The 14,062-nt window shown below is 55.9% G+C and overlaps 1 protein-coding gene across 1 annotated transcript in view; it reads left to right on the top strand.

Moving 5' to 3' along the window:
* DOC2B (double C2-like domains, beta) overlaps positions 1-7,881 on the top strand; it is a 26,104-nt gene extending 18,223 nt beyond the window's left edge. Inside the window, exons 6-9 of the mRNA XM_012653014.1 lie at positions 141-298; positions 5,738-5,819; positions 6,580-6,676; positions 7,201-7,881. Coding sequence (XP_012508468.1) covers positions 141-298; positions 5,738-5,819; positions 6,580-6,676; positions 7,201-7,337 — 474 coding nt within the window. The 3' untranslated portion in view covers positions 7,338-7,881. The remainder of the gene's footprint in view (positions 1-140; positions 299-5,737; positions 5,820-6,579; positions 6,677-7,200) is intronic.
* Positions 7,882-14,062: the final 6,181 nt, after the last annotated feature.

The raw sequence follows: 14,062 nt of genomic DNA on the forward strand, positions 1-14,062 counted from the left end.
GGAGGGGAGGGACGGGCAGAAAGCCTGTGAGGACACGGTGGTGACCCCAGCCCTACAAGGCCTGACGGGGGCAGCGGCAGGTGGCCAGGCTCAGGACGTGGGAGGAGGCCAGGACCACCGAGTGACTGCTCTGCCAACAGGTGGACAAGACGGAGGACAAGTCGCTGGAGGAGCGAGGCCGCATCCTCATCTCTCTCAAGTACAGCTCGCAGAAGCAGGGCCTGCTGGTGGGCATCGTGCGCTGCGCACACCTGGCCGCCATGGACGCCAATGGCTACTCGGACCCCTACGTGAAAACGTGAGTGTGCCTCCTGGGACGGAGGTCTGCGTGGCCGGATCCATGGTCCAGGCTGGCAGCACCCAGGGAGCACTGAGGGCAGTGGGCGCCGTGTCCACAGGGGCTGTTCTCTTATGGGCTCCTTTGGTGTAACTCCGGGGGGTGGGTATGGCCAGCCCATTTCACAGATAAGGGAACTGAGGCTCAGAGAAGCTGAGTGGCTTCCCAGGGTCACACAGATAGAGAGTAATTACCTTCTGATGCCATGTCCAGGCCTCTCTGAGACCCCAGAACCCCCAGCAGCAGGTGGGAGGAGGTAAGGCCCTTGCTGGGGTAGCCAGGAGGCTGAGAGACCCAGCAAAGGAAACCCCACCAGAACCTAGCCACTGCCCACATGTGCCCGGCTCTGTGCTGGGGCCACGATGCAGATAAGGGTCCCCCCAGCCCCCTTGACACTAACTTGGGGGGTTGTGCCAAGTGACCTGGGCCCCAGAGCTATGAACCTGTGAACCTGGTCAGGCCAGGCTGAGCTCTGAGCTCCACAGGGCAGGTGGGAGCTGGTGGCCCTTTGGAGAGAGATGGCACAAGTGCCATGGTGACCACCTTCAGGGCCTGGGGCTCCTCACACACAGGTGGACATGAGTCTGAGTTCACAGGGACAGTCCTGGAAGAGTCAGGCTTGGAAGGGACTGGCTCAGCAGAAAGGAGGTAGAGGTGATCGAGCAGGGGGATAGAGGAGTTAAGATACAGAAACAGGAAGGGGCCTGGCTTGAGGGGACCTGAGGACCCAGGTGACAGAGGCCATGCGGACACTGGGGACGTCTTGGCAGCACAGGGAGGCCAGGGCTCCTGTGGCACAGCTCTGAGGCACCATTCCCACTGGCCACAGTCATATTTCTGTCATTTTAAAAATCATATCACAAAAAATGGCTCAGCCACGAGCCAGGCATGGTGGCTCACACTTGTAGTCCCAGCTACTCAGAGACAGAGGTGGGAGGATCGCTTAAGGCCGGGAATTGTGACCCAGCCTGGCAGACATAACAAGACCCTGGCTCTAAAAAAGAAAAAAGAGCCAGGTACGGTGGCTCACGCCTATAATCCTGGCACTTTGGGAGGCCGAGACAGGAGGATCACTTGAGTCTAGGAGTTTGAGACCAGCCTGAGCAACATAGTGAGTGAGACCCCATCTCTACAAAAAAAATTTTTAAAAATTAGCCAGGTGTCGTGTCTCGCACCTGTAGTCCCAGCTACTCAGGAGGCTGAGGCAGGAAGATCTCTTGAGCCCAGGAGTTTGAGGCTGCTGTGAGCTATGATCACCACTGCACTCCAGCCTGGACAGCAGAGCAACACTCTAAATATGTATAAAAAAATGGTGCGGCCAGTCTGGAAAGCAGTTGGCAGTTCCTCAAAAAGTTAAACGCAGAGTTACCATTTAACCCGGCAATTCCACTCCTGGGTATATACCCAAGAGTAATAATAAAAAGCACGAGTCCACACTGGAACTCATACAGGAATGTTCACAGCAACATTAGTCACAATAACCAAAAGTGGAAACGACCCAAGTGTCCCTCCGCTGACGAATGGGACACACATAAAGTGGTCTAGCCGCCCCGTGGACTAGTGTTCAGCCATAAAAAGGAACGAGGCACTGAGACCTTCTACAACGTGCACGAGCCCTGAAATCACCAGGCCGCGCGGCGATCATGGCTTACACTGCAGACAAAACGGGCCATGTAAGGCGGAAGGTGGAGCAGTGTTGCCAGGGCTGGGAGGGGTTGGGAGCACGGGGGAGTGACTGCTGAAGGGTCCTGGCTTTCTTTCTAGGGTGACGAAAATGTCCTAAAATCGATTGTGGTGATGGTTGCCCAACTCTGTGAATATACTGAAACCCCACTGAATTGTAGGCTTTAAAGGGGCGCGTTGTACAGTATGTGAATTACAGCTCAATAAAGCTGTCATTTTTTTTTTTAATCTGATCACACCAGGCTGCAGGAACAGAGCCTGGGCGGAGCAGGAATCTGCATCTTTGCAGGAAGTCAGACTCCCAAAAATGGTGCAGGAACTGTTGGTTTTCCCTGTGGAAGACAATGAATTGGGCCCCGGCCTCGACAATTAGCAGAACAAAGTATTGCAGTGGGTTAGAGCCCTGAGTGTGAGGGGAAACTGTAAATGTTTAGAAAACACTCAAGAGCCTCCTAATAACCATCGGAGAGAAAGTCGACAATACCTAATCAAGGCGGAAAATGCGTGCGCCCCATGGCCACGTTATTTTCCTTCCAGGTTTGGACCCTAGAACCCTGTGCACAGTGGGAAGCTATTTTTTGCAGCATCGCTTATAACAGCAATATCCTGGAAATAGGCAAACGTCCGTCAGCAGAGGAGGAGATTAATAAAATGTGGCATATACGTATCGTGCAGCACTATGCAGTTAAAACGAATAAATTAGAGCTAGGTGAATTAACAAGGACAGCCCAGCCAAACGTGTGAGCCAAAAAGCAAACCGCAGAACTGCACCCACAGGGGGACACCGTTTATGAATATTTCTTAAACCATGCTGGTGTTCTCGAAAGTGGCCTCAGGGGAGGGAGGGTGGCAAGCAGGGGTGCCTTCACCTCTGCCTGTGCTGCTCCATCGCTCTCAGAGAAAGGCACGATCTGAAGGCAAAATGGTGTGAAGGTTTTAAATCAAGTTCAGGCCAGGCGCGGTGGCTCACACCTGTAATCCTAGCACTCTGGGAGGCCAAGGCAGGCGGATTGTTTGAGCTCAGGAGTTCGAGACCAGCCTGAGCAAGAGCGAGACCCCGTCTCTACTAAAAAAATAGAAAGAAATCAGCTGGACAACTAAAAATACATAGAAAAAAAATTAGCCGGGCATGGTGGCGCATGCCTGTAGTCCCAGCTACTTGGGAGGCCGAGGCAGGAGGATCGCCTGAGCCCAGGAGTTTGAGGTTGCTGTAAGCTAGGCTGACGCCACGGCACTCTAGCCAGGGCAACAGAGTGAGACTCTGTCTCAAAAAAAAAAGTAAAATAAAATAAATCAAGTTCAACGCCCACCTGCCAGGTTGACAGGAATTCCAGGGTCCCATGTAGGGTTGCCCAGAAAGCAGCGCCTTCCCTGGTGCAACAGACAGTCCAGCCGACTTCCTCCGGCCAGCAGAGGGCAGCCCCGGCAGGGCCTGTGCACCGCGCCTGGGGCTCCTCCCACCACAGGTGGCTGATGTGGGCGCAGCTGGACCCCTGCAGCCGTGTCCCACCCCCAAGCTACAGGCCAGGTCAGCGCGGCCTTTCAAAGACAGACAGAGAAAACAGCATGGACAGAGGCTGGGACAATTCAGAGGATGCCTGTCATGGGAGCCTGGTGCCCAAGGGAGGAGTCGCTAGATGGACACAGGTTGTCCAGGCTGAGGGGACAGAGATCTCAGAACAACCTTCCCTCTAGGGGCTTCCACAGGCAGAGGTGGGACACTCCTGACTAACAACGCGTCACCTTGACGCAAAACAGGCAGAAGACAGTTCGCAGAAAACAAAACACCAATAAAATGGCCAGCAAGCACATGAAAACTCATAACTGAAGATAGTCACCCTGTGTGGGTGGTAGGTTTAAGGGACTCCCCGATTTTTTTATTATAGTTAGGTTTAATGAGGTACAGATGGAATATCCCGAATCTGAAAATCCAAAATCTGAAACTTTTTAGGCGCCAACATAATGCTCAAAGGACGTGCTCATTGGAGCATTTCAGATTTGGGTGCTCAACCAGTAAGTACAACACACATATTCCAAGATCCAAAAAAACCCGAAATCCAGAATGCTTCTGGTCCCAAGCATTTCAAATGAAGGATACTCGACCTGCGTCATTTGCATACAGTAAGTTTCTCCCTGTTCGAAGTTTGACCAAGGTATATCCTGTTAACGGCCACCACAGTGAAGGTACAGAATATCTCTATCGCCCCAGCCCCAGGGAGCTACTGACCTGTTTTCCATCCCAGCAGCGTCGCCCTTTGCAGACTTCCATACAAAGGCAGTCGGACAGTAGGTTGCCTTGTGAGTCCGACGCCTTTTGCACAGCGTAATGCCTTTGAGACTCACCCGTGTGGTTGCATGTACCAGTAGTTTAGTCTTTTTCATTGCTGAATAGTCTTCTATCAGATGGGTGAACCACAGCGTCGTTGTTGGTCAGTTTATCAGCGGAAGGGCATGTGATTGTTTCCAATTTTTGGTGATTGTATAAAGCTGTTATGAACGGATTTTCATGAGGACATAAGCCTTTGTTTTTCTCTCCTATCCCCAACTTTGGTCCATACGTATTTTCTGGTGTTTCTATAATGACCTAGTATTATTTATGTTATAAAAGTCACAATTTTTAAAGATGCAGAGTAAAGCAACAATGAGACACCACTGTCTGCCTTTCAAACCAGCGAGGCTTTTTAAAATGATAATATTCAGCTTTGTCAAGGGCACTGTGTGTCAGCTGTGCAGCCTTTCCGGAAAGCAGTTGGCAACATGAAATAAGAAGCTGGCGACAGGCGTGCCTTCGGGCGGGGAGTTTCACTTCTAGGAATCAGGCATCATTCCCCAGAGTTCACTGAGCTGGTGGTAAGTGACGTCGACGTGGTCCTCACCCCAGGGTACGCCCAGGCAGGAGTGAGGCAATTGTCACACGATTAGCATGCAGGGACAGACAGGGTGGGCAGTTCTGCAAAGGAGAGTTTGGGAACCTCCTGTCCCCTTCTCCAGCCTGCATGTGACCTCCTTGTCGGAGAGAAAGGAGCCTGGGCCTGGCTCCCAGGCACCACCCCGTGCCTGCCCGCTGTGCGACCATGGGCAAGTCACTTCACCTCTCTGAGCCTTGGAAGAAGACAGCTGTTCTGCATCAGGGTCTAAGGAGTTGGTGCTGTGGTGGGAAGAACATCTAGCTGCCTCCCTGCTGCTGCGCAGACGGCCTTTTCCGTCCTCAGAGCTCCAGCTGGGCAGTGGTGACGGTTGCACAGCTCTGGGAATATACTAAAAACCACTGAATTTTGTACTTTAGAAAGAGAGATTTTATGATATATGAATTATATCTCAGTAAATCTGCTATTTAAAAAAAGAAGGCTTGAACAAAGGATCAACTCTGCTAAAAACATTTTTGCGGTGGGAAATGTAAGCTTTTCGAAAATTAGATTTCCAGAAATAAGAAAAATCTTCTTTCCTCGGGGGGCAGAGGGAGCCCCACAAACTTCAGGAACGAGCAACTGAACAGAAGTGAACAAAGGAGCCACTCGCTCCTCCCACCGCAGCCCGCCCCTCACCCTCCCCGGTGGTGCTGGTGCTGGAGAACCCCACGATCCAGATCCATCGGTGGGGTGTGGGAGGGGCCCGGGAATCGCTCTCCAGAGACAAAAAGCTCTGCCAAGCCTGCTGGCTCGACCTGTACCCATAGCTTTTCTTCACCCTCTGCCTGTCCCTCGGATACCATTCCAGGTACCTGAAGCCAGATGTGGACAAGAAATCCAAGCACAAGACCGCGGTAAAGAAGAAAACCCTGAACCCGGAGTTCAACGAGGTACGAGGGCGGGAGGTTTGCGGTGGGTGCTGGCGGACCCAGCTGCTGGACTGTGGGTGCTGGATGCAGGGGTGCAGAGACGGCAGCGTGGGAGTCCTGCCTCCTGCTGGGCTAACGGGGTGAGGAGGGGCTGTGAGGAAGATGAGGAGAAGCTCTGTGCAGGGCCCGAGGGCTCAAGATTCCCAGGCTAATGTTTCCCCGGATCCCCAGCCCGGGAGGGGGGCGGGGTGCAGCCGGAAGTGCAGACCCGAGGGTCCCCCCAGGAACCAGAGGATGAGAAGAGTGGAGGGGCTGAGAGCAGAGCCGCAGCCACACCAGCCATTCGGGGCCAGGCAGAGGAGGCTGGGGAGATGCTTCCAGGGTGTGACGGGGACACCAGGCGCTGGAGGGTCCTGAAGCTGGTGGTGGAGTGGGTTCCACAAAGAAGTGACTAATCAGCAAAGCCAGACCAAAGAGAGGTCGAGGGCAACAAAGACTGCTAAGTGTGTACTGAATTTGGCAGTCAGGGGACTCTCGGGGACCCTGAGAGAACAGCTTCGGTGACAAAGGAACAGTGGGTTGAGGGGACAGCGTCCCCAAGGACCCTGGCCAGGTGGCCAAGTAGAAGCGACCGAGATGCGTGGGAATCCACCCATCGACCACCCACCGCCCCTCCCGCCCTCCCTCATTCACGCCCTCACCACACCTCACGCCCCTCCTGGCCCCTGGCGAGTCCCAGGCCGTGTGGCACTGACCCTGACACTCACCTTCCGGCCAGCAGGAGTTCTGTTATGAGATTAAGCACGGGGACCTGGCCAAGAAGACCCTGGAGGTCACCGTCTGGGATTACGACATTGGAAAATCCAACGATTTCATTGGTAAGAGGGCACCGTGGGAAGGCTGTCCGGCCTCGTGCCTGGCCTGGGCTTGGCAGAGGGCAGCGGCCCTGAGTCAGGCCACAGCCCCTCCTCCCTGGCCTCTCCCTGGACCCACCTGCCCCCAGATGTGAGGGGCCTCAGGCCTTATCCAGCCCAACCCCTGTGAGAGGAGGCAGGCCCAGAGAGGGAAAGAGGCCTGGGGGGGCCACACAGCAGTGGGCGGTGGAGCAGCTGGACTCCGAGCACTGGCAGGCCTGGCAGCTGCGCGCAGTGCCCCGCCCTGGCCCTCTGCCCTGTGCCGGCCCCACTCCTTGGCCCCCAGCGCTGCCTCGCTCAGGGTAGAGGAGGGGCAGGATCCCAGGGCCTCGAGGAGAGGCCAGGGCGTGGCATAGAGGTCAGACGCTGCCCCCGCTCAGCCAGCGGGCAGGGGGAGATCAGGCTTGGAGCATGGAATCGGGAGGGAGCACCCGCTGGTGCTGGGAGCCGGCAGGTCCCCGAGCCCCTGGCCCTCCGGTCCCCCGCAGGCGGCGTGGTTCTGGGCATCAACGCCAAGGGCGAGCGCCTGAAGCACTGGTTCGACTGCCTGAAGAACAAGGACAAGCGCATCGAGCGCTGGCACACGCTCACCAGCGAGCTCCCGGGGGCCGTGCTCAGTGACTGACGCCCCGCCCGCCACCGCCACACTGCCCCTGCTTTCACCTGGGCCCAGCATGGGCCGGCCCTGAGCTTCCTCAGCTGCCACCAAGGGCTCCAGCCCCCTGGTTGGGGGAGATCCAGGACACCTGCTTGGACACAGAGCCTCTGCGGCCCCCACCTGGAGGGACAGGGAGGGCCCAGCCACTCAAGGCCCAGGGAGGGCAGGGAGCGGGGCCTGCTCTCAGCCCTCTGGGGCCCGAGAGGCCGGCACTGGGAGGACCAGACCTCGGCCTCGGCACCCACCTGGCGGGAGGGAATGGGGCCGTCCAGGGCAAGGACCCTCCTAGAGGTCAGCAGTGAGGCCCAGGCGAGAACAGGAGTGCAGGGGCGCCTGGGGCCAACAGGAACAGAGGGGAGAGGTGGGCAGGCGGAAGACCGGACCCCGAAGAACGGTTACCCCCAGATGTAGCCAAATGGAGGCTGGCCGCATCCTTCCTCGCCAGCACTGCTGCGCAGGTGGGAGGAAGTGGCCTGCCCGAGAGCCTGCCGCTGAACGTGGACAAATGGACAAGTGCTTCTCTCAGCGGCACAGGAGCCGGGAGCAGCGGAAACCAACTGTGACATGGGGGTGGGGAGGGGCGAGAAATGCCAAGACCAGCCTGGCCCGGTGCAAGTGCTGCTGGATGCTGCTGCCTGCTGGGAGCATAGGGAAGGCTTCCTGGAGGAGGTGGTGCTTCCTCAAGGCCTTGAAGGGTGAGTGGGAGTTTCTAGGTGGACAAGGGGAAGGACATTCCAGGCAGCCCAGTGGTCTACAAAGGCCTGGAGGGGAGCCAGGACCCAGGGCCTCTCCCTGGGGGCCACATCTGTCAGACAGGAGCCGGCACCTGGAGACACCGATACCGGGTCAGGGTCAAGTTCAGTCCTCACACCCAGCTCTCCCACTTTGATCTCTCTTCTCCTGAGAGACCCGGAGGGTGGAACCCACCCTTGGCCAGCGAGGTGGAGGAGAGGAAAGCGTTCCTCGCCCATGGGAAGAAGCAAACATTCCTCCTCGTCCTCGCTCTCCCCTTCCCCTCCCCTCCTGGGTTCAGGCTGAGTATTGCGGGCTTCCAGGTGGTGGCTCGTGGCATCCTGGCCCTACTGTGGCCACGGATGTCCCTGTTAGAAGTACTGAGTGGCAGTTCAGAGCCTTGTCTCTGCAGAGCTGTGGGGCTGGCTCTGCCCTCCAAGAGCTGAGAGAGAGACACCTGCCTTGGGGGCCTGTCCGCTCCCCCAAATCAGTCCTCCAGAAAGGGGCTGAGAGTCTCTGAATCTTGGGGCCCAGGCCTGAAGCCCCCAAACATTCCCTGCCTACCAAGGGGCCTTCGGGAACGAATGCAGAACCAAGGAGTTTCAAAGTCAACAGAGCCCTGGCGCGTTAAACCCAGCACTGCGCGATGGAAACAGGCCCAGAGAGGGCAGGCGGCCTGCCCGAGCCTCCCAGCCCTCGCACAGCTGGAACCAGGACCCCCAGCACCCACCCCAGTGCACTGGACACACTTCAGGGGAAGGTGGGTGCTGGGCTCACCCCGCCTGCCGCCCACCCCGCCCACGCCAGCAGCATGGCTCGCAGGTGCAAGGGTTAGACCTGCTGCTGCAGACACGAAGCACATCACCGTCTGAGGCCGAGGTGATGATCTGAATCCCACCAAGTGCCCATCAGCCCTTTCCCAGCTTGCAGGGGAAGCAGGACTCCAGCCCCACACGGTACCTGCCACCTTTGCCACTCTCGGAACCTCGGTCTCCCCGCCATTAGAAAGGCTCTGTGCTGAGTCGAGGTTTTGCATGCGCTGTCTTAATGCGTCTCACAACCCCATGAGGTGGGTCCAGTTGTCCTCCCGTTGTTACAGCAGGGGCTGAGGTTCAGCGTCCGAGTAGTTTGCCAAGACCACACAGCTGGGAGGCGTGAGCCAGGACCCAAACCCAGGTCCTCCAGCTGTCCGGGCTCAGTGCTCCCCAGTGGCTTCCCTCCTGGGCTCTTGGAAGCTCAGCAGAGAAGCCAGGTGGAGGCTCGGTAAGCTCTGCTGCACAGTAGGGACATGGGTCCTTGTCGCCATCCTACCACCTCTCCTCTAGCTGGCTTTGAAACCATCTGTGCCATTTAGGGCTTCCCCAGAAGTGCCCGCCCCGGCCCCAGAACCCTCTGGGGCTGAGGCAAGGGTCCTCTTTTCTCCACACAGCTAGAACGGGCCGCCTCTGGAGGCCTAAGGTGAGAGGTGGCCTATTTTTAAAGGGCCTGGTGTCTAGGTGAGCTCTGAGTATCTTAGCTTTGCTTTTGGGAGGCCCCATTTAGAGAGGAGACCCAACAGCCTCTTTGAAGACATGGAAGTACCGAATGGCGGTGCTGGAAGCATCTGTGGGTCCCACCTAGCATGCGTTCCTTATCAGACACATGGGGAAACTGAGGCCCGGTGGTGGAAGGGGCTCAGGGCCCAGCTGGGACAACCACCCAGGACTTGGAGCACTAGCCCAGGCCCCCTGCTGCCCCAGGCTGTGCAGGAAGATGGTCCAAGCTGACCACAGGGACAGTCAGGCTGGGAGGCAGGGCTGGGTGAGTGGCAGGAGGCCCCTCAGGGAGTCTCAGAACCATCACCAGGATCCTAGCACTGTTCTAGACGCTGTGTGTCTCTGTTCAAGAAAAAGCACTTTGAGAAGCTGCAGAATTGGCTCTGCCATTGACCCCAAACGGGCATCTTTGGTCCATCAGCTCCACAAAGACAAAATCTGATACCAAAAAATAAAAGTCATTCCAAAGTCAGGTGTCAGTAACCAGGGGGTCGCCCCGTGCCCGCGTCCACCTCCCGCCCTGGCCGCCGCCCCACCCGCAGCCACCGCTCGCCAGTCCCCGACGGGCCCGTCTTCCAGCCCTGAAGCGGTAGCCGTCTGACCTCCAGTGGCGAGAGCGAGGAACTGCACCCCGGCCCGCGGGGCCGTGCATGCCCTGTCCCCTGTCCCTTCCCGACCGAGGGAACCTCCCGATGCATGGACTCTGGCTGTCGTCGACGCAGACTCGTGCACTGCTTAACACCGTTTTGCTACCATGTGACGGCTGCAGAAACTCCTCAAACCGCAGCCCCACAACACACTTTTTGTACTTTTCGTCTGACGTACCCGAAGGTGTCCTTTTTAATTTTTATTTGTTAATATTTATAATGACATATAATCCAAAGTAAATGGAGACATCACATTGCGATCATAATGGCTTTGGGAGACTGTTTTAATAGATGTGGAGGGGAGGGGGAAAGACAGGGAAAGGCAACTGAGACTCAGCACGCAATCTCACTCTTGACCATGGATGTAGGCGCCCAAGTTACAGATGGGGAAACTGAGGCTCAGAAAGGTTAAAATATCTACGGCCATGCCGCCCTGAATGCGCCCGATCCTGTCTGACCTCGGAAATGTTAAAATACTGGTGCAGAATCACACAGTTGGTCAATGGCAGAACCAGGATTCAAACTCAGGCCTCCCAAGACTTCTCACACCAGGACCAGGACGGCATGTTGTCACAGCTGTGGGGTGTTCACGCCAACACCAGGCACCGGACTAGGCACCTGAGATGGGTCCTCAGTAAACAGTAAACACAGAAATGATGTCAGAAGGTGACAAGAAATATGGGCATAGAGGAACCAGGAGGGCCTCAAGGGATGGTGGCTGCTGGGCCGAGACCTGGAGCAGGTGTAGGGGGAGTTACAGGGACACTGGGGACGAGGCCCTGGAGGCAGGGGGCAGGCTTGGCATGACTGAGAACAGCCAGGAGGCTGATGTGGCCAGAGCAGGGTGGGGCAAGAGGCAGGGGCACAGGGGACCAGGTCACATGGGACTTTGTAAGACAGTGGCTCTCACCTGCGTGAGGTGGGGAGCCGTCTTTGGGTCTAGAAGCCCACCCAGCAGGGAACAAACCTACAGGTCTGGGGCGGGTGACCGGGCCCTGTTTGAGAGTCCCTTGTTGGGGGTGTGCCAGAAGGTCCGGGGTTCAAGGCCCGAGTGGTGTCCAGTATGCAGAGCGGTGGCGGCTGGGTCCTCACAGGCCCTGCTGCGGGGGACCTTGGCGGAGCTCTGGCCCAGCCTCGCTCAGCAAGCGCCTGCGCGCCAGCCCGGTTTCCGGCTCCTGCCCGTTCCCTGAACCACCCAGTACTCTCCAGTGCATCCCTCCCTGCTCGCATCAACCGCAGGGCAATCCTGTCATTTAGTCCTCGTGACAGAGAACCTGCCTGCTGCTCCGATGCAGTCGGGTCAGCGGGGTCTCCAATCGGGCGTCGCCGCTCTGGGAGGCCCTGACACCCCCTGACACTTGCTCCTGCGTCAGCTTCTCCCCTTCATGGCATTTATCGCCAAAACCATCTCGTGTCTTTGTCTAGTCCTTTCTGTCCTCGCCGACCTTCATGAGAGTAGGGGCCGCATCTGTCTCATTTACCCCCCACCCCCCGAAACCCCGGGGCCGAGCCAGGGCTGAGGGCACAGTGGGCCTCTGGTAAGAATTTGTTGAACGAAAGGGACGAAAGCCGCGGACGCGGCGTTATCTGAAAGGTGTTCAGTTAGCTCTGGAAGACTCTGTAAGAGGAGGAAGGACCCCAGGGCTCATCCTGAACAGAGAACGGGAGAGCATGAGAGGAGGAGGGGGAGAAGGGAGAAAAGACAAGGGGCCCTCCCGACTCCCTGCCACCACTCGGCCACCCACACTCTGAGCCCCCGCGGGAGCCGCAGCCGAGATGGGCTGAAGTGTGGCTTTCCATTCACCAGTTCCCGAGGACAGTGCTCCAAGCAGGCTCCAAAGAGGAGTCTAGAAACAGTCACACCAGGAGGGGCATGTCCATGGCTGGCAGCAACAGGGACAGACTCATTGTCAAGTGAAGCTGGGGCCACAGTAATGATTCTGATCGCTAAGGCCCATGGGGCATAAACTAGCACCGTTCTGGCATCCTGAGGGGGATGGCTCAACAGATCATCACCCAGCCAGGGAGACCGGACGGACATCAAGTCTGGAGACGGGCAGCAGGTGAGGTGCGGCCCTGAAGGCGAGACTGACAGGTGCAAGGCTCAGCGCTCAGCCCCCGAGGCAGAGCTGTGTGTGGGGCATGAGGCCGGGACAGGGGAAGGGTGGGACAAGGGCACACCTGGTCTCCTGGGAGCGGCACCTCCCCCATGGACACTGTGGCCTGGCCCGGCATTGCTTGCTCTTGAAGACACCCTGGACCAGCCCACGTCTCCCCAGGGTGCCGCAGCATCAGCAGAGGCTATGGTGGAGCAGCCTACACCAGAGACTCTTCTAGAGATTCCACCACAACAAAGGCAGCAGCCCTGCATGTCCGCCCCACAAGTCCTGAACACAAGAGGGGGTAGAAGAGAGACCTACCTGGGTAACAGAGTGAGACCCCGTCTCTACAAAAAATAGAAAAATCAGCCAGGCATGGCGGCATGCACCTGTAGTCCCAGCTACTCTGGAGGCTGAGGCAGGAGGATCGCTTGAGCCCAGGAGTTCAAGGCCACAACAAGCTATGATGCCACTGCACTCTAGCCTGGGCAACAGAGCAAGACTTTGTCTCAGACGAGTGTAAAGTGCAATCTTTCTCATTTTGAATATGTGGTTTCACTGCAGTAAAATATACATGAAATTTACCATTTTAACCATTTTTAAGTTTACGATTCAGTGGCATTAAGTACCTTCACAATGTAATGTAACCATCACGACTATTTCTAGAACTTTTTCATTATCCCAAACAGAATCTCTGTACCCATTAAATAACAACTCCCATTCCCTCCTTCCCCCAGGCCCTAGTAACCCCATTTTACTTTCTGTTTCTATTAATTTGCCTATTCAAGGTGCCTCATGTAAATGGAATCATACAGTGTTTGTCCTTTTATGTCTGGCTTATTTTACTTAGCATAATGTTTTCAAAGTTCATCATTTGTGTATGTATCAGAATTTTGTGCCTTTTCTATGTTTGAAAAATACTGTATGGATATACCACTTGTGTTTGTTCATTCATCTGTTGATAAACGCTTGGGTTGTTTCACAATATCTTTTGGATACTGTGAATAACCTTGCTATGAACAGTGGTATGCCAGTACCTAAGTCCCTGATTTCAGTGCTTTGGGGTGTATACCGAGGAGTGGAATTGCTGGGTCATACGATAATTCTGTTTAACTTTCGAGGAATCGCCAACTGTTTTTCACAGCAATTCAACATTACACATTCCCACCAGCAATGTGTGAGGCTCCCATTATTTCAGCATCCTCACCAACACTCATTATTTTTTGGGTTTTTGTTGTTGTTTTTGTTTTTGTTGTTGAGACAAGGTCTCCTTCTGTACTAGAGTGCAGTGGCATCATCACTGTAACCTCAAACGCCTGGGCTCAAGTGATCCTTCTGCCCCGCCTCCCAAGTAACTGGGATTGCAGGTGTGCGCCACCACACCCAGGTAATTTTTTTAAAAATTTTATAAAGACAGGGTTTTGCTATGTTGCCCAAGTTAGTCTCGAACTCCTGGCCTCAAGTGATCCTCCTGCCTCGGCGTCCCAAAGTGCTAGGATTACAGGCGTGAGCCACCATGCCCAGCCTACAAATATTTATTAATTTTATTTTTATTTTTATTTTTTAGAGACAAGGTCTCACTCTGTTATCCAGGCTGGAGTGCAGTGGTGTCATCATAGCTCACTACAACCTGGAACTCCTAGGCTCAAGTGATCCTCCTATCTCAGCCTCCTAAGTAG

The sequence above is a fragment of the Propithecus coquereli genome, unplaced genomic scaffold (assembly GCF_000956105.1).
Source record: "Propithecus coquereli isolate 6110/MARCELLA unplaced genomic scaffold, Pcoq_1.0 Scaffold409, whole genome shotgun sequence".
NCBI classification, from domain to species: domain Eukaryota; kingdom Metazoa; phylum Chordata; class Mammalia; order Primates; family Indriidae; genus Propithecus; species Propithecus coquereli.